This window comes from Berghia stephanieae, chromosome 3 (genome assembly GCF_034508935.2).
Source record: "Berghia stephanieae isolate SIO BIC M18660-M18661 chromosome 3, UCSD_Bste_1.3, whole genome shotgun sequence".
NCBI classification, from domain to species: Eukaryota; Metazoa; Mollusca; class Gastropoda; order Nudibranchia; family Aeolidiidae; genus Berghia; species Berghia stephanieae.
Window position 1 is genome coordinate 73,023,511 of NC_088362.1, and position 27,500 is coordinate 73,051,010.

A 27,500-nucleotide genomic window follows, 5' to 3' on the forward strand; every position below is an offset into this window, starting at 1 on the left:
GTATATTACAACTATACTAAAATCGATAACAGGTGAGGATCGGAACTCATAGAAGATTTACATTATCAAAATTATGAATTTTCCGCATATCCATTTTGAAGGAATTCGTTAAACTGGAGTGTTCGGTTAATTGAAGCTTAAACGATATACGTGCAGTTTTTGAATATGAAGCAACGAATGGCACTTTTTAACTGTCAGACATCTACATTTTATAACTATCAATACACATTACTGGTGAATACAAACGAAAATTAACATGACGCGCTTCCAATATAATTTTGATTGCAAAAGTTTGAGAAATAGCTTGTGTTTATGCCAAAGAGGATTACATAAATTTATGTAGACTGGTCAAAAGTAAAAATCCATCAATTATGAGACAGTGTCTCAACAAAATATGTGTTCAACAATAAAACAACAACAACAACAACAATTACAAGAATAACAACAACAACAACCAAGAAATTTTGGACACATCAATCAGCACAGTCTGATGACGAGGATGATGAAAAGGAGAAATGAAACGACAACAGAAAGATTCCGAGCATCACTCTATCCAATGAAATGTAATTTTCCTCTAGTTTGTGAAGGTTGAGGCATGCCTTTTCTCAGTCTACTCTTTGTTATCATTTATTGCCTCGTCGGTGAGAGTAAATTTGGTATTCCTTCTCTCAATTCCCTCCACTTAGGCCCAATGACCGATTGGATTGCGCTCATAGTGATATGGGGGAAGTCGCGCAACCTCGTGTCCCTCCCTGATTAGACAGTGTGCTTTGAAAGCTGTTTCTGGTTCATTTCTTTTTTTTAAACTAAGGAGTATAGAAAATGTAGTACTGTCTGATTGAAACCATGAAATCATGTCAGCTTTTATATTTGCCAAAGTTGGAGCCTTAAAGTGACCATGAGCCAACGAATGGTAGCGTTGTCCAATACAATACAGCTGGGTGCTTCAATGGAGGGCAGCAAACGATATTTAGTCAGTCTTAAAACACATTTGCATTGACCTCAGAATAATATTCCAGATGATTCAGAGAAGAAAAAATGGCATGGCATCCTTTTAAATATCCAGTATCATCACCACCTGCAAGAATAACAATCTGTCCAGAACCCATGGTCCTTTTTCTACAGGAATAATCAGACGTCCAATATATTTTTCGGATGTATATTTACGCTCACCCATACATCTTTGTATGATATCCATATCAAAGTTATCTATGATCTCTCTGTCGTATTTCGATAACGATCTTCTCATGGTTGATTGTGAAATTCCAAAACCATTGCCGTCCTCTTTAATGACTTATCGATAGATACAAGAAGACTTCTATTCGCAGCTTTACGAGAGTGGAACTGATGGATCGTACGTACGTGATTGTTAAGGCCTATGTTTTTAAAACCTTTAAAGGCCTTGTGAAACTTTCATGCAAAGACAAGAATGTGTCAAAGTTATATTAACAGTGTTTGTTAATTTGACAGTATTGAGTATACAATCACAATTTCAAATGATTGCTTCTTCTTCTTCTTCGTTCCTCTGATGGACATCTATGTCTGCAGTCCGATATCTGCTATGAAGTCTGTGGTCCGCTTTAGGTTCTCAGCCTCACCATAGAGCTTTGTGTTGAGTGTTGTAGGGGTGACCCAGTGGTTCGAACGTTGCACGTTGTGTATAATGGGCAATCCATAAGCACATGTAAAGTGTTTCATGGTCGGTTCCACATGGGCAATAAGGGGTTGTTCCAATACCTAGCTTTGTAAACATATGTCCTCTTAGTCTATTGTGTCCTGTTCGGAGGCGGAATAGGGTGACTTGGCTACTTCGCTGAATGGCATGGATTGGATCCTGCTTGTTGTGTTCCAGGTGTGTGTCATTCCTTTCTTTGTCTATTTTTAGCTTTATTATTTTCTTTTGCTGATGGTAAGTGATTGACGACTTCGGTTGTTCCTTTTGGGCTCCTTCTTTGGTCAGTTGATCGGCAATTTCATTTCCATATATACCTACATGACTTGGAATCCACTGCAGCACAATTTTTCCTGTTTTATCAGATAAGCCCTCAAGGGCCTCCACAGTGTGTGCGGCTTCAGAGTCCTGGTAATTTTCAATAGACCGGAGAGCATCATCAGAGTCTGTCAAGTAAACCACATTTTTCCCGTATATTCTGTGATCTCTGGATAGTTCTTTTGTTGCATTGAGGATGGCTTTTTCTTCAGTTTTAGTACTTGTGCACATTGAACCCACTGATACAGATATTTTTGTTTCTGTTTTATCTGTCCAGTGTATGAGTGCACCAGCACCTCCATTCATGAGGGGGCCGGAAACTGAGCCATCTGTATAAACTCTTATCCAGTTTTAAAGTAAGAGATTTCATATATCAGTCTTTGGTAATTGCGACATGATGTAGATAATATGGCATAAATAATAAATTCAAAATTTAATACAAAATACATAAGTGGTATGTTTATAACACTTAAAGCGAATTGTTATTATTTGGAAATAAGTATGACGTGAACTCATAATCACTATGTCAGCACCAGATTTTTTGGAAATACGTTGAATTCATTCATACTTTTGTTGCGTAACTTGTTTTCATTTTTTACAGTGGAAAATCTCTAATTTTATGTCAGCTGTTTTAAAGTAGATTTTTTAAAAATAGGTCTTTAAGAAGAAAACGTTTTAAATATGGCATCAATACGGTCCAAAATCTAGATTCAGTTAAGACAAATTGAGTCAGAGGTTGACACAAATTTTTACAACTTTTGATAGAGGGACAGCTGAGAAAAACCAGAAAAACACGCACCATTAATAAAAGAATCTGACTAGAATAATGTCAAAAATCGATACTCAGTTGGCACGATAAAAATACTCAAAAAGCTGAGCAGATAATGACACCGTCAACACAGAGAGACTGGCAACATGTGCTAAAACATGTATTCCTACCTTCGATCATTCACTTTCCTAAGCAAATTATGGAAAAGAAAAAAATAAACATAAATGATGGTTGTGAGGTGGTTGTGAGAAGCACATACTCATAAATATTCGCTCAGGCATCAAATGTTTTCTACATATTGATATTTTATTAAACAAATGGTAAATCAACTATTACTTTTGATCTATTTTAGACCACGGTAAAGTTAATTATTCAAAATTAATGCGCTTGTCTGAACAAAACAAGACCAATTTGGACCCTAATTTTCAGAATATTTTAGCCATATATGATGTATCTAACTAATATAAAAATGTCATTTGTACATGTTTGATTTCACTTAAAGTGTATTATCTACAATGTAAACAAAAATAAACGGGACTCCTATTTTGTGCGCGACGTTTTCCGGCTTATAAAGTTCCTAATCACCAGTCTCGAACTCGAAACCAAACGATACGAACGGTTTCAATTCAAGTGTTCGTGTTTGGAAGTTGCATCGATTGTAAAGATTAAGTTCAGTGCTGGCCCGTAATAGCTTTCCTGTCTTTAACTTTGGATGTCTCACTCCAATAATTGTATAATCCTTTGTAGATTTGTTCTCATTTTTACGATTCACTTCGTAATTACGAAATCGTTGGAGAAAAAAGATACCCGGATGTAGCCTTACATCACATCTCGACGCAATGAGCGAGATCTCAGTAGTACCGTACCGATGCTGCATATCTTTGAGAGCATTCATAAGGCAGTACACCTTCAAAGGATACGGATGGCCGAAAGTGACGAGTGGTTGTGTAACACCAAAGCCATGGAGGAAAAGAATAATTAATTATGAATATAAATAAATAAATTAATTAATTAAATTAAAATTAGATAATTATAGGAATGGGAAGACAATACATTAAATGAATAAGTCGAAAGCAAATATACTGTAAAAATAGATAATTGATAAATGAAGATAATGTTAATAAATCGATACATCAAATGAATGAGAAAAATTAGTTGAAATGGTTTTATTGTGGTTTATATTATGTAGATATTAACTTAATTTATCGACCTGGGCAGATGATGACGCCGTCAAAACATGACCCAGATAATTAGATGCAAATGACCCGAAGTATGCTGCAATAGACCTTTAAGCATATCATACGGATCCAATCAAAATGTTTGTTTACACATTGCTTAGCAGACTATCAACAACTGTCAACTATCAAAGGACATGGGTTCCTTGTCTTGGATGATGATGATGATGATGATGATGATGATGATGATGATGATGATGATGATGATGATGATGATGATGATGATGATGGTGGTGATGATGATGATGATAAAAATACAACGTTAATAAGTCTAGTTAGACATGGCGAAATCATTACCGCCGTCTTTTGTTAATTTTTGAAGCTGTTGTATACCCAAGAAACAGTCTATCCTGGATCCATCCAAAAGCAACAAGTTATAGTTGTGTGATGACAGCGCACGATCTTAACTTACTTATATTTTAAATACGATGTGATGAGAAATGATCTTTTTTGAAGGAAGTAAATAACGTAGCTGTAGTAGTTGTCGTAGTGGTAGTAGTAGTAGTAGTAGTAGTAGTAGTAGTAGTAGTAGTAGTAGTAGTCGTCGTCGTCGTCGTAGTAGTAGTAGTAGTAGTAGTAGTAGTAGTAGTAGTAGTAGTAGTAGTAGTAGTAGTAGTAGTAGTAGTAGTAATAGTAGTAGTAGTAGTAGTAAGTAGTAGTATGTAGTAGTAGTAGTAGTAGTAGTAGTAGTAGTAGTAGTAGTAGTAGTAGTAGTAGTAGTATAGTAGTTGTTGTTGTTGTGTGTAGTAGTAGTAGTAGTAGTAGTAGTAGTAGTAGTAGTAGTAGTAGTAGTAGTAGTAGTAGTAGTAGTAGTAGTAGTAGTAGTAGTAGCTGTAATAAAGAGCAATATTCACTAAACGTCTTCAAAGCGCTTTACAAGGGGTCCCTAAACATCAGCAACACGTAACATGCAGAGCGAGACATAACGCCTATTAGGCGATATTACAATTTTTTTCCGACATAAACAACTCTGTTAAAGGCGGGTACTCATTTTACACCTGGGTAAGGTGAGATGATGTAAGTAAAGAGCCTTTTCCTAGGACTTAACTATGCGCCGAGCTGTCTAAAAACAATAACAATGAGCTGGGTGAAGTCAATTCCGTTCTTCCTATATTTCGAAAACTGTGAACACAGTTCATTATGTAGATCATTTTGAGCATATTTTGCAAAGTAACCAATGACTCGAGTACATGGAATGACACCCATCCAATAACTATACTGTCGTATTCTGGTAAAACACTTTTTGAAAATTTGGCCAGAAAACTCGTCCTTCAAATATCGATCGATTTAAAGGGTCATTTAAATCAATCGATATTTGAAGGGCGAGTTTTCTGGCCACATTTTTTTAAATATGGTTTTTGTTATATAGACTCTAGTTGTAATTGTCTTGAAATATTATGTTTTGATGAGGGAGAAAAGGGTTATCTTAACAAGAAAGATTCATTTCTTAACTCACCGTGCATCTTATTAATGAAGACAACGAAATAACATTAGATCCGCATTTTACAAAAGGAACAACACGCCGTGTCTATGGATCGTAATCGAATATGTGCACTCTGCACGTTGGATCAATGAGGCGTAACTGTTTCATATCACAATAGGCTTCAAAAGGCGTGACGTCACTTCCCTCATAATGACACATAGTAACTTAGTAACTGGTTCTAAACTATCGGAACAATGACGGGCGCCCTTATGATATACTTCTCCGACGAGCATAAAAATGTATCCAGAGGAGAAAAACATTATAAATCAGATCATGTTTTGACTTTTATACATTCTGATCACATGTCATGTGAAAAAGTTCTAGTCAACATGAAGAATAAAAAGTACCGATTTTCTTTGTTTAGAACCCAGCTGCTCGTTGCTGGTAGGACGTGACATCTAACTATTGAATCCAATTACTCACTAATATATCCATTTTGTTCAATGAAAAATAAACGAAACAAAAACATCAAACCGTAGCGGTTCGTATCGATTTAAAAATCGAGCCAAAAAGAACTTCTTTCACACCTCTTTGCTCTACGGTGTTATTACACCAGCACTTAGTTCATTAGCACACACGTTTTTAACAACCTTTGTAAACAGCACTGAACGCTCTGTTTACTGTTTGAAATAAGCAGCCCATTCTTCGCCAATGAGATGTGAGGTGTGTAGTGTGTAGCGAAAATTACGATATCTTTTATTATCATATTACCATACCCTCAGTGTTTACACGAAGACAAGTCTTATCGACACGGGGATACTCGTGGTTCCGGGGACAAAAAGTGTTAACTGAAACATTATTAAACAATGACACAAAATCAATATACATACATTTATATATATAATATTATATATATTATATATATTTATATATATATATATATATATATATATATATATATATATATATATATATATATATATACGAGAGAGAGAGAGAGAGAGAGAGAGAGAGAGAGAGAGAGAGAGAGAGAGAGAGAGAGAGAGAGAAGTATTAGTAGTAGCAGTAGGAGTAGTAGTAGTAGTAGTAGTAGTAGTAGTAGTAGTAGTAGTAGTAGTAGTAGTAGTAGTAGTAGTAGTAGTAGTAGTAGTAGTAGTAGAAGAAGAAGAAGAAGAAGAAGAAGAAGAAGAAGAAGAAGAAGAAGAAGAAGAAGAAGAAGAAGAAGAAAACTCGATCAAGAAAGCACGTGAATATCATACTCGAGAATGCTGCCTTCTTGATGATAATATCAATATAAAATCGCCACGCAAATCCATTACACCGTATCGTATTGTCTGTGGCTTGAGGGAATATTTTTTCTTTCTTTGCTTATCTACAAAATTGATTTAACATTAAATATAATCATAAAAGCCTCCTTTACGTGTGTTATGATTTTGAAACCCCAGCTTTTTTAGCTTTATATACCGCGCAAAATGCACTAAATTACTAAATGTGCCAAAGTGCTCTGCAAGGGATCCCTGACCAAAGCCAAAACTTAACATGCAGGACGGGACTTGTCGCGTGTTTGGCGATATACCATTTATTTTCCCTGACAGACAAAAGGGTCTTTACTTATATTCTCTTACCGTACTCACGTGTAAAATGATTACATTATAAAGCGCTTTGAACACGTTCAGTAGATATTGCGCTACATAAAAACTCAAGTTTTTTTTTGTTGTTATTATCTATTTTATAACCTGGCTGTTAACAGCGTTCTCTCTATCGGAAAAAAATGTAATATCGCCTAACAGGCGTCATATCTTGTCCTGTGTTACGTGTCTCTCTCTCTCTCTCTCTCTCTCTCTCTCTCTCTCGCTCTCTCTCTCTCTCTCTCTCTCTCTCTCTCTCTCTCTCTCTCTCTCGCCATTCCACCATCCCCTCATTTATCACAGTGACTTGATAATAAACCCAACCACGTTAGAGGCTGAGTTATAAACTATTGCTTTTCAATATGGGCGTCATCATCATCATTGCCTTTTTCACCCTGGGTCAGGGTATAGGCCACAGACAAACAGTTTCCATCCTTCTCTATCCTGAGCCAACTTTTTTTAATCTCATTCCAGGTCTTACCACTTCTCTGTATATCAGCTTCTTTAATTCTTCTCCATGTTCCTCGTGGCCTTCCCCTTGATCTTCTGCCCTGAGGGTTCCAGTCCAATACTTTCTTTGTTATAGTTGAGTCATTCTTTCTAAGCGTGTGTCCGATCCACCTCCATCGTCTTCTTCCTATATCCTCTCCCACTGGTTTCTGCTGTCTTCTTTTCCATACTTCTTCATTTTTTATTCTATCCATCCATTTTATTCTGAGTAGCTTACGCATGCACCTGTTTACAAAAATCTGTACCCTCCTTATACATGCCTGTGATGCGTTCCAAGTTTCACATCCATACAGTAGGACAGACTTCACGTTTGAGTTGAAAAGTCTTAGCTTTAGTTGAAGGGAGATATCTTTAGTTCTCCAAACTCTGTCCAAAGATGTGAATGCAGCCTGTGCCTTTCCTATTCGTGCTTTCACCTCTGCTTCCGTGCCTCCATCCTTGTCAATTATACTTCCGAGATAGCAGAAAGTGTCTATATCTTCGAGTTCCTGATCTTTTACTTTGATCTGCTCCCTTTGACGCGTACCTATCCTCAAGACCTTTGACTTTGCAGGGTGTATTCTTAGACCAATTGATTCCGAGAGGCTGTTTATAATTGTGGTTTTTGCTTGCATCTGGTCCTGGGTGTGGGACAAAAGAGCCAGATCATCTGCAAAATCCAGATCATCCAACTGTGTCCAGGGGGTCCACTGTATCCCATTTCTTCTCCCTTTGGAGGTTTCCTTCATTAGCCAATCAATGGCAAGGATGAACAGGAATGGAGAGAGCAAGCATCCCTGCTTGACACCAGTCTTAATTTCAAAGCTGTCAGTAAGCTAATCTTCATGTACAACCCTGCAACTTGATCCTTCATACATTTCCTTAATGAGGTTTACTATCTTTTCAGGGAGTCCATAATGTGCCAGAATTTTCCACAATGTTGCTCTGTCAATACTGTCGAAAGCCTTCTCGTAATCCAGAAAGTTGACAATAAGAGGAGAGTTCCATTCTATAGACTGTTCCACTATGACTCGCAGAGAGGCAATCTGGTCGGTGGTTGAACGGTTTTTCCGAAAACCTGCCTGTTCGTCCCGCAGTTTAGCATCTGTTGCATTCTTAATTCTCTCTAAAATAATACGGTTGAAAACCTTTCCTGGGATAGAAAGAAGAGTGATGCCTCGATAATTATTACAATTACTGAGGTCCCCTTTCTTTGGAAGCTTGATAAGATGTCCTTCCTTCCAATCCTTTGGGAATATCCCGTCATTCCAGATTCTCTCAAATAGTGGGTGCAGGGCCTCAGCATTTCTTTCCGCATCAACTTTTAGAGCCTCCGGTGGAATCTGGTCTGGTCCAGCAGCTTTCCCCTTTTCATCTTGTTAATGGCACCCACAATCTCTGCTATCGATGGTGGATCACAGCTAATTGGTAGCTCATTCCTTGCAGGCAAAATTTCTGGCTGGTTGTCTGGTGGTGGTCTGTTCAGAAGGCAGTTGAAATGTTCCCTCCATCGTTCAGATTGAGCCTCTTTTCCAAACATAGTTTTCCCATCTTTGTCTTTGACTGGTACCTCTGGTTTCCCATATTTTCCAGCAAGTGTCTTGGTAGTTTGATAAAGGATCCTCATGTGTCCTCCAGTCGCTGCTGCTTCTGCTTTCTCTGCAAGTCTGTTCATGAATGCTTCCTTGTCTTTCTTCACAGATCTTTTGACTTCCTTAGCTATGGCTCGATACTGCTCTTGTGCATCCAGTCTTGAAGCCCTTGTTCGGCTTGCATTCACTTGTTCCTTCCTTGTTCTCCTCTTTTCAATAAGGTCCAAGGTGGTTGGACTTATCCATTCTTTATGTTCCGATTTCTTTACCCCCAATACCTCGTGGCAAGTTGTTATGTAGACTTCCTTGATCTTTGCCCAATGTGACTCTACATCTATGTCCTCCTCGAGCTCAGTAAGAGGTTGAAATTTATTACTCAATTGTAGTTTGAATTCCTCATTCATATGGGCGTAAGACACAAAAATCATTTTTGTTTCTCAGTGATGCATAACGGCCAGTCAAGCTCAACGTTCCAATATTTTATCATGCACAAATGATTTAAATTAATATAATTTTAGAGTTTAACCAGTAAACTGCTCATAAACGACGGTAGTAGACAAAAGAAAATAGTTCTAGATTAATTAAAGTTAGATATTGAAATCAACTTATCCAATGTAAAAAATGTAGATGATTTTAACAACATTTTAAATGATCTTATTGATAAACATACTCCTTTAAAGTTAGACGCATTACTCACAGGAAAGAAGCTTTATGGTTTAATGAAAATGTAACAATGAATAATAATAATAAAAAAAGATGCAAATGGAGAGGTTGTTGAGAAAGACAGGTCTAAATGTTCAAAAAGAAATGTATCAATCGACCAAAACACAATGCTTCTCTACCGTATAAATAATGCCAAAAGTCAAAAACACCATCTGTTGTAAAGAGTTGTAGCGCCTTTCGAATCACTTTCTCTGCAAACATAAATTTAAACGTTGCCAAACGCCAACAATGATGAGGAAAATTGCAATGAGCCATTCAAGAGAGGCACATCCCAAACTCATCACTTAAAAACTGTAACTAAGTGAATAAGTCACTCCACTTTGGTGCAGTTCCAACTTCTTTTAAGACAGTTATTTGTAAAACCTCTATTGAAGAAGAGTAGATTTGAAAGGATCGGTGTTTCTTATGTACGAAACCCGACGAATCCCGACGAAATCCCACAAAGTTATGGGAAGTAGGCAGCAGCGGGGAGTGAACCTGGGACTCAGGGAAGTGTACACCAATTACTTTTTTTACGAAACCCGCCGAAACCCGACAATATCCGACAAAGTAATGGGAAATAGGCAATAGGCAACAGTTTGGAGTGAACCTGAGACTCAGGGAAGTGTATACCAGTGGCAATTGATGCCGACTATGAGTTGGGTAGCAGAGGAGAATGAACTTGAGACTATAGCAGGTGGATAGCAATGCGGTATTAACCTGGGACTCAGGGAAAGAGTATGGACCCACTCATGGGAGTGAAGCTTATCAGTCAGCATACAAAACACAAAATGTTGTGAGTTTCTTAGCCGAGCGCACAGCATCTATTGGGCAAATCTAGTGAGAACTTATGACACAACTATAAAGCAATAACAAAGTGATGTCAACTTCCTTCATTCTGTTGTTTGTAAACAACCAGCTGTATTTGTCCGAGCGAGCTTGATATGTGTCACAAATCCCTCGTTTTGATTGGTAAACGAAATCTACTAGTTAATATCGATTTGAGGAGGTGGGTTGTAAATGGCCATGGGGGAGAGTTAGATTTTGATTAAACTTAAAAAATAATTAATCATATTTTAATTATTTTCCCGATCAAGTCGGCTTTTTATTTATTATTATTTTTTTAAATTTATTTTTATTTTGGGCGTAAAAAAAAAAAGAGGGGGGGGGGGGGGGGTATTTGCTTGTTTTTTTTTTTTGTTTTTTTTTTATTTTATTTTTTGAGGGGGGAGGGTAGAGGGGTATATTGTTTTATTTTTGTTTGTTTTTTGTTTGTTTATTTGTTGCTTGTTGCAATCTATGGATTGTTTGTTTTCATACATTTGTTGGCATTGCCGTGATAACCTTAGTGTGTTCCGTATACGTCGACCGTGTATTTGTTTTTGGAAGGAGAGAGAGAGAGAGAGAGAGAGAGAGAGAGAGAGAGAGAGAGAGAGAGAGAGAGAGAGAGAGAGAGAGAGAGAGAGAGAGAGAGGAGAGAGAGAGCGAGAGAGAGAGAGAGAGAGGAGAGAGAGGAGAGAGAGAGAGAGAGAGAGAGAGAGAGAGAGAGAGAGAGAGAGAGAGCGGCGTGAACTAAAAAGAGAGCTTTCTGGGAGGGAGAGCTAACAAACTGTAATTTGGTGTGACGATTCTCATCGAATTGACAGTGTCAGAAAATATTCTACTACCATTACTTAGTTATTAAATCGAGGAAAACATTTATAATTCATTTATCTTCTGAATTATGTCCATATAGGCATATCATTTATTACAAGGTGTCAACGAGTTCTTGTTTGCAGGCTTATATTATATATACCAAATTGTTCTGTGTTCATTGCTGTGATGGAAATACACCCTCAAACTAACGCAAATGGTATTGTCCATATCAACAATGTCACTTAATCCAAGATCAAAATTGTTTTCGGATATATCAGACATATTATCATAGGTGCACATTATTTCTTCATTGGTCTGATGGTGAATTTAGTGCACTAAATACAGCATCCTATATATTACTATACAATTCGTTCGTCATCAGCCAATGAAAACGAAGCAAATTTGTAAACATTGTCTTTCATTGTATAATAATCCTACTTTCGATATTTGAGTGAGCTCAACATCTGAGTCTGAGGGTCAATTATTCCTTTTCTATTCGTCATCCCTGTTCAGTCAGAACAATTAGGTATAAAAATTTACTTATATATGTTTAAATTATATCGTGATTTAGATTCCACAGACCGCCGTACAATTGTGTAAACATTCAAACAAAGTGTGGAAATGCTGAGTCTCTGTCAATTCAATAATCAGTGTTCTTCTCTTTTATTTTTATTGGCGGACATGTCTGATAATAACGAGTGAATGGTCAGATGACCAGAAACTGACAACTCAATCTCAAATTTTAAAATATCAGCTAGCAACAGTATATAGAACGTCTATCTTAGTAACAGTTCAGTATGATTATTTACAGGTTACAGATCATATGTTTTTGTCCTACACAAGTCTTGTCTGTCTGTCTTTACTTACAAACACAGTGAACAGTGTACTGCCACTTCTTCTTCTTCAACTTCTTCTCCTCTTCCTCCTTCTCCTGCTTCTTTTTTATCTTTCATGCCTTGTTTAATGAACACGTTGTTTTTGAAAACCCGGCTTTGCACACCATGGATGAGACCTTTTTAGTAACTTCTTAGCGTCTTAGCAAATCACAATTCAAGATTTGGATTTGCCCTTGCAGGGATTGCTTCTCACTTTTTTCTTAACTGTAACTGTAATCTATATTTATCAATTTTTAATTCACCCTTTTTCTTCCCCCTCTTCATGCCTTGTTGATTAATGTTGGCAGTCAAGATGGTTTTGAAAAACATGCTTTGCAGCATGTGCGAGACCTTGTCTGAAGCAGAAGGCTTCTGCCCAATTGAAATTTGAAAAAAATACATAATAACTTAGCATTGAAAATAGCTCGCCCTTGCGGGAAATTACTTCTCTCTTTTTAAAAATAGTAACCTAGCAATTTGTTATTAAATTGATTATTTGAAGCTGACTACCTTCAGTCACTATTCTCACATTGTTCATCATTCTTTTTAACTCAAAACATCATTATGACTGATCAAGATCCTGATCCTGCTTTGGCTGCTTATATGAACAGTGAGCTGCTGCTACTGAAAAATGGCAATGTAATTTATATCTACCTTCGTCACGACAAAGACATTCCAGTAACTGCAAATTACATACACACACTTTTCATCAATCAAAGCTATGACTGCACATGTGATGCAATTGCTGTGAAACTAAACGTTTGGTGAAGGAATATAAAGCAAAGAAAGAATGAAAGAGGGATTATTCTAAGTTACAGAGTCTCCTGGCATCCGAATTCAGTGTACCTGTGTCTGGTAGGAAAAGAAATGTTGTGGAGGTGGCTGCTATCGTGGATAGGGATAATGAGACTCAGGCTGTAAATCTGCTGGAATTGAGAAGTGATTGTGCAAAATGTCCTGGAGTGGAGATGCAAGAATTATTTTAAAAACTTAAGGATACCTGCACCTCTCTGAGGAGACAGAGAAATAAAGTGTCCAAAGCTTACAATGTAAAACATGTGAATTACAAGATTCAAAGAAAAGACGCGATGTTAGAAAAAAGGCAGACTGAATTAAGAAGTTTGAGGAGAGACAAGAATTTGTTGGAAAGGAGGGTGAAGGCTTTAGAGTTGGTGGGGGAAAGGACTTATTTTCTTAAGACATTGGAAAAGGAGAATAGAAAACGAATCAATACCGAGATAGTGCTAAACAAAGCAGTTAAAATTGAAAAACCTGGAGGATTTGTTACGGAGTGAGCAAAGTAAAATTCTCATTTTGGAAAGTGAATTAGAACACCCAACAAATGGAGACTACGATGTTATCAATACTCACACAGGACGGTATTGCGACAACATGCGACTGGTGATTTATAAATGCTTGGTCAGCAATGTTCCTGTGGAGAGAGCTGGCGACTTGATTTTATTCATCTCCTCTGTTATTCACAACCAACAGCTTTCCTGTGCTCCGGGACCCTCAACAGTTTGCTGCATGGCTCAAGAGCTTGGTGTACTGTCCTAACTCCAGACTGCAGAAGCCATGTTTTTGTCGACAGGGCTGAGAATCTTCCGCCTAAAGGAGGATTTCCGCCTAAATGGTGCTTTATCTCCGCCCATCACCATCACTATTCCGCCTTTTAAAAAGGCTCACCACAACCACTACATCAACATCCCTATCACCACTACTTTTACAACCACAACCTGTACTACAACAACTATCACATCATCATTCCTATCACCATTACTACTACAACCACCACCACATCGTCATCCCTACCACATCTACATCTGATCCCTTTTTGTTCCGTTCCCCTGTGTCTTACTTTTTCTTGGGTGCTTTAATTGTAATTCTAGAACTTTTTACTATCCCATTTTCTTCCTTTTTACTGGCGCTGATATGACCTTAATGTGTTGCAAGCGCCTTAAACCCTTAAAAACAAACAAACAAAACACACACACACACAAACACACACTATCTTTCCTTCTGTTAGACAAACCTAAATCTATTAAGTGGATCATATCCTTTTCACATCAGCCATCATTTTCTCTTTTCACGTTCAAGTACACACCTTATCACCACCACCAACACCACCACTATCATCATCATCATAATCATCATCACTGCCACTACTACTACAACCACCACCACCACCATCGCCACACAATCATTTCATGAAGCACCACCATTACTACAACCACCTCCACCACATCATTATCATCGTTGCCACGACCCCTACGACATCATCACAACACTATCACCATTTAAACACCAATCACTACCACATCCTTACCACCACAACTACAATCTCCTCCAACACAACAATATCACCACCACCACTTCTGCAACCACCATAACTACATACATTATCATTACTGCCACCACTACAACAGCCACCATCATATCATTATTATTACCACACCTACCATTCATTTTAATATTTTATATGTCATAAATTGGTTTTGGAACTTTACTTGATTTGAAACAAGGGGTATTAGGATGATCTCAATAGATTATATTTTGTTTGCAGAAATTCCTGTTTAAGCATTGAAATTGTTCGGAATTGTTTCTGAAATTTACGTGAGCTAAATTTTAAGTTGGCGTCTCTGGTCAACTTGAAACGTGAATACGGGAGATGTATGTGGCGACTACCACTACTACTTCAACCATCATCACATCATCATCCTTACCACAACTACTACAACCACCACCACATCATTATCCCTACCACTACCATTACTACAACCACCATGTTATAATTACACTTTCAGTTTTTGAAATTCCTCCGAGTGATGTCAGAAATTGCTGGGAGACACATTTTGGAGTGCATCACAATAACTTTTAATGAAATTTAAATTTATAGGTTATTTTTTGCATGGATGGTTCTTGATCTAAGCGCTGAAAAATGTCCTCCTTTTTAGTGACCAGTCATTCTCACCCCTGGTCGGAGAAGACTACGCTTGCATGGGATGCCACCTCCATTGAGGGCACTCATGTGAATGAGGTCCATATTGTTACCTCACATAGGAAAACTATGTACCTGCAGGTGGTCACTTGTCCGGTGGAACAAAAGAGGAATATTTCAACCACATAGTTGACACCCTCAAGGGAATTGCTGCATCATATGCTTCCTACAACAACAAAAAACGAGGAGATGTTAAAAGAAATTGGAGTACGACCAACTTTGGTAAACACCATCAGAAAAAGACAGTTAAAATTTCTCAGACATATTTACAGAAAAAACGGAAGTGAAAAGATTGTACTTACGGGTGAAGTTGCTGGGAAGAAAAAAAGAGGTAGACAGAGGATAGATTACATTGACAATTTGAACGGATGGATACCAATGTGGAGGAGGAACAGGAATCGAGCTATTGAGAAGATCTGAGGACAGATAAAGTTTGAGGGACATGATCGCTGATGTCTGCACTTGATGATGATGCTTCCTATACCGACCAGACAATGGAGGATGTCTTAAGCAGATTTTATGCCAGCTTAACCTGTACCCTGACAGAAAGAGCTGCCATCAACCACTGCATCAGTGCTGAGCTGAGTGTGCTCCTGAACAAAGAACTGGTAGAGCTGAACTGTAATGTTCATCCACTTGACGGGTTAGCCTCAACCACTAGAAAAGCACTTGGTATTCGTGACAGAGCTGAAAATGTACCAAGCAATGTATATGGCAAGGACTGTCGTGCAGCCAACTTTATTTATTGTTTTTCAAAACTTAGATATTCAAATTATTTTTAGAAAGATCTGGACAGAAGACATTCTTCCTCGGTATGTAGGAAACCGGCGCCATGTTTTGTTCCACTCTGCAGGCATCATTTACAGCCTAAAGGAATCATTCACCACCTACCTGAAGAAGTATTGCACTGCAACCCAGATTCGCCTGTCCCTTCTCGAAGACCTGAGTAACATTGATATAATGGTGCAGGTGCAAGTTCAAGGTCTCTTTGGGAAAGTCTTGACTGGACCCTGGATGCGTCTCTTCTACAAGAATCCAGCACAGAAGAGACATTTGGAAATGGTGCCATATATGAAGTGATGTATGAATTATCTGCATGAGCTCTCTGCTGACCCTTCTAAATTGCTTGAAGACAGCGACGATGCCTTCAGAGTCCCCATTGCAGCTGACAGCGTTTATCTAGCTCTGAAGAAGGACCCTGCTGCAGAATCCTTTCCCGACATAGTCAAATGTGTCTGTTCTGCCATGCTTGCCACGCTAAGGAGACAACTAGCTCCATATATCGACGGCCGTTTTAGCCAACCAACACCTTCCATGCTGTCACAGACATCTTCAGTGTCTCTCAACAACATTGCTGCAGAGCGCATTTTAGGAATGTTTGACACCTTGTCCTGAAAGGCTCCCAATGTAACTGTTGGCTTTGTTGACAGTAAAGTTAAGGCTACAATGAATGGCACCCTCAAATATGTCATGGAGAAAGGACAACTTGTGAAACAACAGATGCTGCAATATGCCATCAAGAGGGCCCCAGTAGTAATCAAAGAGAGGAAGGGTAGGCAAAAAGAAAACCTTTCTGCTGCTCAAGAACGACAAACTTTGCAGGCGCAACAGAGAGATGCAACAGCCAGATACAAAGTGGAGAAGGACATCAAAGCTTTACTTATAAAGGAAGATCATGCTGGAATCCTTGAAAAAGTGGATGCAGGTTCACATATTTTTGTATCTAACTTTATGTTGGGCACAATTTCTTCTTCCTCCTTTCTCCATGTCTGGGATGTTGATGGCGAGGATACTACGTTCCATTGCACCGTCTGTGGTTTCAAAGTCGTCAGTACGTTCTTTGTTGATAGACTACGCAGCTGAAAAGGGAGGTGGCACCAGGTCTATGAGCCCAAGCGAGACAGTCTCATGGGCGATCTGGTTGTCATCAATGCAAGCATGGATGAAGAAAGTCTGGATGATATGGATATGAAATTACAAAGATAATGCTCCAATCTTCAACTCTTCTCTCCTGATTGTAAAGAGGTGAGATAATGTAAGAAAGTGCTCATTTTGGCTCATTAATTTGTTAATAATTCTAGCTTATAAATCTCCAAATTACATCAACTCAATATGTAGAGCTGTACAACAAGAAATCTTTGAATTTTTTTTTGTTTCTGTGTGCAAATTTAGGGTCAATAAGACTGAAAATGTAGGTACCTAGTCAATGAAAATGATATTATTTTTCTTTTCATAGTATTTGTTACATCTGAATGTTTCATGCAATTCCAACAGACAGTTTGTTTTTTATGACCAAAAATGTTAATATTTCAATCGACTTGGGGAAATGTCCATTTCTGCTCGTTTATTTGTTCATAATTGGAGTTAGACACTCAAAATTTAAGCTGTCGAATCAATGTAAAGAACTTTATTCCATTTCTCAACCTTTTCTATGTCTTCTCTAACAGTTTCGTGCAAATCAATCCGCATGTTTTTGCTGTACAACAGCATCAAACATTCCTAAAATGCGCTCTGCAGCAATGTTGTTGAGAGACACTGAAGATGTCTGTGACAGCATGGAAGGTGTTGGTCCGCATCTTTTTGCTGTACAACAAAAAAAAATCTTTGAATTTTTAGGGGAAATTTTTCACCTTTTTTGTTTCCTTGTGCACAGTTAGGTTCAATAACACTGAAAATGTAGGCGCCTACTCAATGAAAATGATGCTATTATAGTTCTTTTCATGGTATTTTTTACATCTGAAAGTTTCATGCAATTCCGACAAACTTTTATGTCTTTTATGGCCAAAAATGTTAAAGTTTCGGTCATCGATTTGGGGAAATACCCATTTCTGCTTGTTCATTCATTCATAATTGGAGTTAGACACTCAAAATTTAAGCTGTTGAATTAATATGAAGAACTTTATTCCATTTCTCAACCTTTTCCATGTCTCCTGTAACAGTTTCGTGCAAATTAATCCACAACTTTTTGCAGTAGAACCATAATTTTTTGGGAAAATCTTTGAATTTTTATGTTTCACATGCCCATTTAGGGTCAATAACATTGAAAAATAGGTGCCTACTCATTGAAAATGATATTATTATATTTCTTTTCATAGAATTTGTTACATCTGAAAGTTTCATGTAATTCCGACGGACGGTTTGTTTTTTATGACATAAAATGTTACAATTTCATCCATTTTCAGTCACGTATTTGGGTACTTTGGATACAAGTCCAAAGAAGGCGTAAATTCACGACACATTTTTGGCCATAACTTTGCTTCTAGTAAAGCTAGAAGGATAATTTTTGCACCTTTGTGTTTGTTGTCTTAAGGGCTTTGTCATAAGATAAGTTTTGTTCTTATTCAAACTTTGAATTTTTCAGGAAAGTCCCTATACATAGTCATGGGAGGCCTTCGCACATTCCTCGACCTAGGGGAAACAACCCAAGTATTGCTTTAAGTAACCTTAAAAGAAAAAAATAAAACCTTGTATCTTTCACTGACCACAATATGACAAACATAAACCCTAGGACCTTTGCTATGACCCATGACTAATCCTAACTGAAAAAAAAAAAAATAATAAAAAAACCTCAAGGATCTCGAATTAAGAAAAGAAACCAAGAAAAAAAAAACAAAAAAAAAAACCATGGACCACTCTACACTACTTTTCAATACTTCAAAATGCTACTAAAAATCGACAATTAAATAAATAGGGCTAAACGTCTGTGTTTGTTTTCTTCGAAACAGTTTTATTAACGTTTGGAATGTTTTGGGCAAGGAATGCTTCAATTGTCACTGATTCTTTTAATTGATTTGTTCTTCTTTCAATGCAATGACTGTTTAGCCATCTGGGTATGTCGATGGTCGTTTGAAAAAAACAAAAACACCAACAAAGCAAGAAATTAGGAAACTGATTAGTGTGAAAGTCAGGTGTTTTTGACATATTCCAACATTGTTTAATAGATAATTATTTGAAGGTAAGTATTTGATAAATTGATCTTTTTGACTTTTGACCTGTAAATCAAATGTTTCCAATCAAGAAACCATTTCAGAGAGCTTTTTATTTCTCTTTACAAATAAGCCAGAGGATGATATCAAGGACTGTCTCACGTCATATAAGACTGAGAAAATCTCCATCCATTACCTGTACAAAATGTCTCAGTGGAAGTGCAACTCTTTCATCAGAGCCAGATATTGGTCAGGAAAGTAATACCATGTAAGTTGGTTGGGTGTACTTGGAATGAATTAAACTGGGACAGATCAATGTATTATAACACATAGAGAAAAAAAATACTAATCAATGTTAAAGAGTTTGCAGATTAAATTCCAGGAATTTGAAGTTGCGTCTTGATAATGATGGTAAAGAGTTTCCACCTAAACACTTTTATGCGAATGATACTAATGATATATTATTGCTCTATACTTGTTCATAGTCTTTGTCATAATTTTGACTTTATTTAAAAACACCAGGATTTAAAGACTTACTTTATTGGTGTGTGTGCGTCTCTCACTCTCTCTCTCTCTCTCTCTCTCTCTCTCTCTCTCTCTCTCTCTCTCTCTCTCTCTCTCTCTCTTTCTTTCTCTTTCTCCAGTGTCTTTTTGAATTATGCGTTGAGAACCTTCTTCTCTTGTGGGCTTGAGAAGTCACTTGTTGGTTCATCTTTCCTAAATGGTGAAGTTCCTCAATATTTGAAATATTTTCAGCATCTCTCTCCTTGGAAGGGATTTCCTCAGTCTACAACATTTTAGAGCAGATGAAATCAAACAAATTCTATGGACAGCAAAAGATTTAAAGACAAGAATCAAAGACAATGATGAGGTAACAGTTGTATATTAATTTAATTAAAAAGAAATAATTTTACATTGCTAGATCTTATATTTTTGGCTATCTCTATATGCAGCAGTACTGCAGATATTAGATAGCTTTTTTTTTTTTTTTTGTTATTTGCAGTAGTACTGTAAATGCTCTGTTCGGATGTGTTCTGTATTTGCAATAGTTGCCTACAACAAATGTTTCGTTATTTTGTGCCTAGAGATTTATTGTATAGAGAATTGGGCCCATTATAAATAAACTTTATTATTATTATTATTATCATTGTTATTATAATTATTATTGTTGTTGTTGTTGTTGTTATTATTATTATTTTGCATTTCGTTTTTGCAGTATTACTGCAGTTTCTGTTCCTTTCCATTATTTGCAATATAATTGCCTGGATGGGGTTCCTGACCTCCCATGGTGGGTAGGGAGGCACTTACTGTGTCTTCTATCCTCCTGTATCTGTTTTCCAACATGCTTTCTGTCTTTGTCTTGGGATGAGAGTACTTGGTTTTGTCCTGGCCCTGGCCAGATACCCTAGCTGGGAGGGAAACAGTCAAATGTATAGTTATAGTTATAGTTTTGGAAGCTGATATTGTTATCTTGTAAATCATCTCTCTGCTACACACTGTATTATGTTTTGTTCACATATATATATTTTGTAAACAGTTGAGTGTATCCCTCTAAGTTGAGACCTGCGCTTGTGCCTGGATGAGACTTTTAGGTGATCTCAAACTAAGCACTTTGATAGTGTGCTCTTGCAATCTACATCTCTTTCCTATTTGAACCAATTCCTCTTTGTCTTACCTTTATTGGGTACTTTAATTGTAATTATAGAACTTTTTTTACCGGGTGGGGTTCCTACCTCCCATAGTGGGCAGGGAGGTACTTATTGTGTCTTCTATCCCTCTATATCTGTTTTCCAACTTGCATTCTGTCTTTGTCTTGGAATGAGATTGCTTGGTTTTGTCCTGGCCCTGGTCGGGGTCCTGGCTGGGAGGGAAACAGTCGAATGCATAGTTATTGTTTTGGGAGATGATATTTTTTTCCTTGTAAATCATCTCTCTGTTATGTATTATTATATTTGTTCTAATTTATAATGTAAGCATTTGAGTGTATTCCTCTTAGTGGGGGCCGTGCTTGTGTCCGGATGAGACTTATTGGTGATCTCAAACTAAGAACATTGATGGTGTGCTCTTGGAATCTACATCTGATCCCTATTTGTTCCCAGTTCCCCTTTGTCTTACCTTTTCTTGAATGCTTTAATTGTAATTCTAGAACTTTTTACTGTCCCATTTTCTTCTTTTTACTGGCGCTGCTATAACCTAAATGTGTTGCAAGCGCCGTAAAACCCTTAAAAAAAAAAAAAAAACAAAACAAAATAGAACTTTTTACTATCCCAGTTTCTTCCTTTTTACTGGTGCTTATATTATGGCCGTAATGTGTTGCAAGCGATGCCAACCTTTAAAAACAAAAACAAACAGTAGAATTGCAAACTGATAAGTTTGTTTCGTATTTGCAGTAGTGGTTCGTTATGCCTTTGTTTTATCGTTTGCAATAGAGTTTATTAGTTCAACATTGTTATTTACAGTAGTACTGTATTTAGAACATTCATAATAAAAATTAATAAAATGTATAGCGTATTGAGTATTTTGCAAGATGATGGGGATGATGTTGCTTGTGGAGTAGTTGTGCTGATGATGTGATTGTGGTTGCTGTAGTGGTGGTTGTAATGATGATGGTGAAGTTGTTGTTGTAGTTGTAATAAGAGGGGTGATTTCAGTAGTGGTACTGCATTTGATATTGATGATGATGACGATGACGGCAATGAAGATGTGTCTGTTGTTGTGTAGTGATGGTGGTGGTGGTGTTCATGTTTTGGTTGTGTTTGTAGTGTTGATGATAAGGATTATGATAATGATGTTATAGTGGTTGTGGTTTTTATAGTTTTGATAACAGTGTGGAGGTAGCTGTGGTAGTATTAGTAATGATGATGATGCGGTGGTAATAGTTGCAATAGTAGAGGTAGTTTATTGATGGTGGTGGTGGTTGTTATAGTCTTGACAACGATGTGGTGGTAGCTGTGGTTGTGGAGAAATGATGATGATGTGGTGGTTGTGGTTGTAGTAATTGTGGTAGCGATGAGGAGGATAATGAAGATGTAAAGGTTGTGGGGGTTGCTGTGGTGGTGGTTGTAGTAGTAGTGGTAGTTTATGGATGATAACTTGTTCTTTACAGGAGCACAGAGATATGAGTATTAGACATGAGCAATGGCGAGAGTGAAACTAGTCGGGGGTGAGGGGGGGGGGGGGGTCCTGAAGCCTTTATAAAATATATTTAACTAACTGTAAATAAAACAATATACTGGGACGCAACCATTCATTCAAGTAATCTAAAAGATACGTTCTGGCAGATTTCAAGATGTGAACAAAATGATCAAGTCTGAGAGGTGGGGAAATTTTCACAGATTGGATTGGCGTAACAAAAACAAAACAAACAAAAATGATCTAGTCAAGTTTCAGACTTGAAGGAAAACTTGAAACATTGAAAATCTCAATTCTCGGTCACACAAAATGTTACAATCATCCCTTCTTGTCTTTCCTTCTCAAACTAATACACTCTCATTCAACTTCAAGTCATTCGAAAACACCACCAGTTTGAACAGAAAATACAGTGTAGTGTTCAGTGAGGGAAAAAAACTGGTATTCTACTCTGCAAATAGTGATTTTGCTGTGAAAATGACTATTTGCAGTACAACTGCAAATAATCACTCCGTATATTTTTACAAGTTTTTTTATTGTCATGCTGAATTAAAAGTGTTTGAATAGAAAGATGGAAAATAAATTTTAAACATTGTTTCAAAAGATAAAGAAAGGTTGTGCTTTCCTAATAGTTTTTTTTCTTTTCAATCGTGTAGGTTTTTCAACCTTTAGTAGGGAAAACAGCAGCAATGATATTTCACAAACTGAGTATGAGAACTCGTCTTTCAGCCGAGTTAGGTAAGTTGATAGATACAGTGCACTCTGGAAACGTCGTCGTTGCTTAAGTCTATTTTTACCCAAGTCGATTTATTTCTTGGTCCCTCCCCTCCTTCCTATATAACATTAGTTTTAAAAACAACTTGACATAACTCAATGTTGCTTAAGTCGATGTTCTTATACTCATGACCACAATAAAATCACAAATACACAAGTATTTCCATTAGTTAAAAAATCTACCAGTGCAGTAAGACGATTGACACACACCGATGTGACGTAGGTGCTTTGCCTGACGTCTGCACTCAATGTAAAGAAGCAGTATCGAATAGCTTTGATTTATCCATCTCACATTTTAAATCCTCGCAACCTCAAGTTTAGATTTGTTTTAAACAGGCCATCCTATCTAATGCTAAAGCAAAAAAGAGCTACAATTTAAATTGTGCAGTGCTACAGCATATTATCTTTTGAGTTTTAACATTAGCGAAATCATTAGCTGTTATGTACAAATATGTTTGGAAACTCCATGCAATTTTCCATTCTTGTCACCTTGATACATTGTTAAAATTGCTGTGAATCATATGATTAATATTTTAGTGTTTGAGTAAATGGTATTGAACAAAAAGAATGTAATAACTTTTTAAAAGAGTGAAATGCTTAGTAGCAGCTGTATTAATTTTCGTTCTCTTCTTTTATACAGACCACATCTACTAGTAGATTTTTTACTAAGAGCCTCATATGCGATCAATCATCTCCAACTTTTGCTTTGAGTTAAAATAAAAGCATTCATTGAAGAGGGTTTTCTCTCCTCCTAATATTTATTAAGTTGACTCCAAACTCAATTTTCATCATCTAGTTCATTCCCACAAATATCCCCGTTTGTGTAAAAGTGACACCGCAGATTCAATGAAAGCTGTTATAACGAACATTGACCTCCAGTCCTATTGTCTTCATTCTAACCGAGGTGCTCTGTATGAGTTGGAATGAGACATATACCAGACAAAACTACAATCTCTTTCAGGCCTTTTAGACTGTCGAGGGCCTGTTTATAATTAACTGCTATTTTTATCCAGTCCCTGGCTCTCACATATTCTCCACCTGGTACTTATAAAGAAAGTGGCATCTAACCTTAAGCATTTGGTCATTTAATCTTTTGTGTCTTTTAACATGATTTTATTTTGGACACATTCAGATTTGCTCTTTTTTCTAATCGGTATGGTCTTATCCTGAGAACTATGTCATGATATATTTATTTATACAGTAGAATAAAATATCATTTACTCTCTTCTATATCATCAGGTCTGGCCAGACTAGGCGGCCATGCAACTGCCCTTGGACCAGAACATCTCCAGAACGGTGCAAAAGAAAATGTCAGGGACACTGCAAGGTAAATGTGTCCTTTGATTTGGTTGTATTATGAGGTGAGTAACTATGAATCACTATCAGTCTGCATCATATGTTTTAAGAAGGAGGGGTAATTTTTACACAGGCCTCGAAGTGGGCCGGGAAAACCGGGAAAAACCGGGAACTTTATTTTGAAATTTCCCGACCGGGAAAAGCCGGGAAAATCGGTGAAAATTGTCTGGGGCCGGGAAAAAGCCGTGAGAAAAATTTAGGTGAACAACAACCCAACATGTATTCTTCCGCGTAATCATTACCCAACCTGCGAACGATCGGCTTAGAGCATGGCAGCAGCCTCTTTTGGTTTCCTCATACAACTAGGCCCTATGTTATGACGATCGACCCAATCGGCAAAGTCCGGTCCGCATTCGTAGAGTACACAGACTATTACCATGTTTCCTGTGCATGACGTAATTATAGTGGTTTCGAGTCATCGCTGAAACACTGGAAGACGGCAATGGGATAGTTGCGTCAGTTGTTGAATAAATTATCCAGGCACGGTTGATAAGTAAAAAAAACAAATTATGTTGTAGTTACATTTGAAAAACAAAGTATATCACTGATCTCGTCTCTTTGAGATATAAAGAATGATATAAAAATCAAGAAAATCGGCCGATAAATAAAAAAGTTGCTAAAAAAATCGAAAATAAACAAAAGCAATTTTTTAAATCGAATTTATTCGTAAAACAGTTGGTTTTCAACCGATTTTTCTGAAACAAGGACCAATGTTCTTTTTTCAAGCCGATTTCAACAATATGACTTTCAAATTCCTCAGAATTATATTTTTTACTTTTAGATTTTAGCTTTTAGGCCTACTCAAAAAGGTGTTATATTCCTTGCCACTTGCACAACAATAGCGTAATACATCGACGGCGAGAAGCGTCTTTGTTTCGACCAGCCGGTTCGGTTAGATAGCCTGTGATTGGTCGAAGACTTAAAGACGCTTGATTCACTCAGTCGACTCATCATTGTCGACAAGACAAGAGTGCTAGAAACACACATCCCTCCCCTCATCTTAGTAGTGTGTGTGTGTGTGAGTGTGTTTTTTTTTTTTTTTTGTGTTTTTGACTTGGTCATGAATGCTATTGTTAGCTAAGCTAAGAAAGACGGTCGACGTCCTTGGGCTACTTTAATTAATTTTCGTGACTTGTTATTCAATTATTTGGAGATGGCAGCTTAAGGTCGTTTACTCATTGTAATTTGTACTAAGTTTGTTTTGTCTGTCTCTAGATTAACTAGCTTTATTTCATTCATGTGCAATTCAATAAGTAGGCCACAAGTCTTTGGACGCTACTTTCTCTCTCATAGTAATATTCAAATGTCTTTTTCTCTCTATTGATTTCCCTTCTCTTTGTCTCTTTTCTCTCTCTCTCTCTCTCTCTCTCTCTCTCTCTCTCTCTCTCTCTCTCTCTCTCTCCTCTCTCTCTCTCTCTCTCTCCTCTCTCTCTCTCTCTTTTTTTAAATATTTTTTTTTGCATGTTGTAGGAGGCCTAGACTTTACAGGAATACGTCCAAGTGTTAATAGCCAGAGTCAATATATTTCTTTCTCTCAGTCTCAGCCACTCTCTTTTTCACTCACATCTCTCTCTCTCTCTTTTTTTTTCCTTTTTTTTCCCCACGGATGGTGTAGGCTTAGATACTGGATGGCTTGTTATAGTAATATGTACTACGAGTCAATAATTTCCCCCTCTTTTCTGATTCTCTCTCTCTCTCTCTCTCTCTCTCTCTCTCTCTCTCTCTCTCTCTCTCTCTCTCTCTCTCTCTCTCTCTCTCTCTCTCTCTCTCTCTCTCCTATATATATATAGGTAGTGGTAACTGGTCTAGAATTGATGAATATGCTTGAAAATTACTACCTTAAAATTTTCCCTAGAGCCTGGAAAAAACCGGGAAAAAGCAGGGAAAAATATTTTCCTGAATCACTTCTAGGCCTGTTTACATTAAAAAATAATACATGTTTTGCACCCAGAATGTTATAGTGGCCATTAAATTAGGACGAGGTTAAATTCATAGAATTCTCAATCTGAAATTGAAGAGTGGTTCTTATTATCGACTTTAGAATTTATTCTTGTATTGAAAGAACTCACAATAAAATTTGAGTCTCAGCTCGCAAGTCATAAATATTTTCTGAATTTAGGTTAAAGCAACAGGAATTGTTTATTTCTTCTATCCCATTGTTTCTTAGAGTTGTGGAATAAACACCAAAAAAATAATTAAAAAGTGATTTTAAAATATTTAGTTAGCACACTCATTAAGATAGAATTGAAGAGTGGTTTTCCAAAACTCCCAAACTCGGTTTTTCTCATTTTGAGATATTGAGGATTATTTCCCCAAAATTTTCTCATTCGGTCTATTATTTTATCATATTTAACCTTCAAATTCACACAAATCTAAGGGAATTATTTTGTAATTTGATGCTTAAAATATAATTTACATTTCAATTTATCTCATGGATGGAAAATCTCAAAAAGTGATTGGGTTGCTGGATCTTTTCGATATGGGGGAAATTACTTTGCACTAGACTAGTGTCCATACCAAAGGGTAGCAAACAATTTCATGTTATAGAGACCGGTATAAACTCCAGCTCCATGGTTTGTAGGGAAGTAAATAGGAATCTCAGCAATGATCAAGTGTCTGATTGCATAATCGTTATGTTTGTGAATAAATGCTGATATATACGATCATCATGGGGTAACAAAATCACCCCCAACCAGGAATATTCTTTTATTTTACTATATTATATTGTCATGGGGTAACAAAATCACCCCAGATGTACGAATAGGGATAGTTCTATATTTTGCTATATATTGTTACAGAGTAACAAAGTTACCCCCGACGACATACGATTCAGGTTAATTTGGAGACATTTCATGCTATGGGTACCTTACTATACTGCTATTATTATTATTATTATTATTATTATTATTATTATTATTATTATTATTATTATTATTATTATTATTATTATTATTATTATTATTAAATTTATTATTATTA

At 36.9% G+C, this 27,500-nt stretch overlaps 1 protein-coding gene and 1 long non-coding RNA gene across 8 annotated transcripts in view; one reads left to right on the forward strand and one right to left on the reverse strand.

The window, feature by feature from the left end:
- The window catches only part of LOC144968402 (uncharacterized), a 24,743-nt gene extending 18,599 nt beyond the window's left edge, over positions 1-6,144 (reverse strand). The window contains exon 1 of one of the 2 annotated variants that reach the window (XR_013644583.1): positions 5,451-6,144. This is a non-coding gene — a long non-coding RNA (uncharacterized LOC144968402). The remainder of the gene's footprint in view (positions 1-5,450) is intronic. The other variant, XR_013644582.1, reaches the window with a different exon arrangement.
- The window catches only part of LOC144968401 (ornithine transcarbamylase, mitochondrial-like), a 126,975-nt gene that overhangs the window by 87,246 nt on the left and 12,229 nt on the right, over positions 1-27,500 (forward strand). Inside the window, exons 2-6 of one of the 6 annotated variants that reach the window (XM_078906706.1) lie at positions 1-1,852; positions 19,396-19,530; positions 20,019-20,133; positions 23,048-23,129; positions 24,405-24,492. The exon at positions 1-1,852 is cut by the window's left edge and continues 215 nt beyond it. In XM_078906706.1, coding sequence (XP_078762832.1) covers positions 1,818-1,852; positions 19,396-19,530; positions 20,019-20,133; positions 23,048-23,129; positions 24,405-24,492 — 455 coding nt within the window. In that variant the 5' untranslated portion in view covers positions 1-1,817. Of the gene's footprint in view, positions 1,853-11,883; positions 11,990-16,482; positions 17,362-19,395; positions 19,531-20,018; positions 20,134-23,047; positions 23,130-24,404; positions 24,493-27,500 lie in introns of those variants that run through there. The other 5 variants (XR_013644580.1, XM_078906710.1, XM_078906707.1 and 2 more) reach the window with 5 other exon arrangements.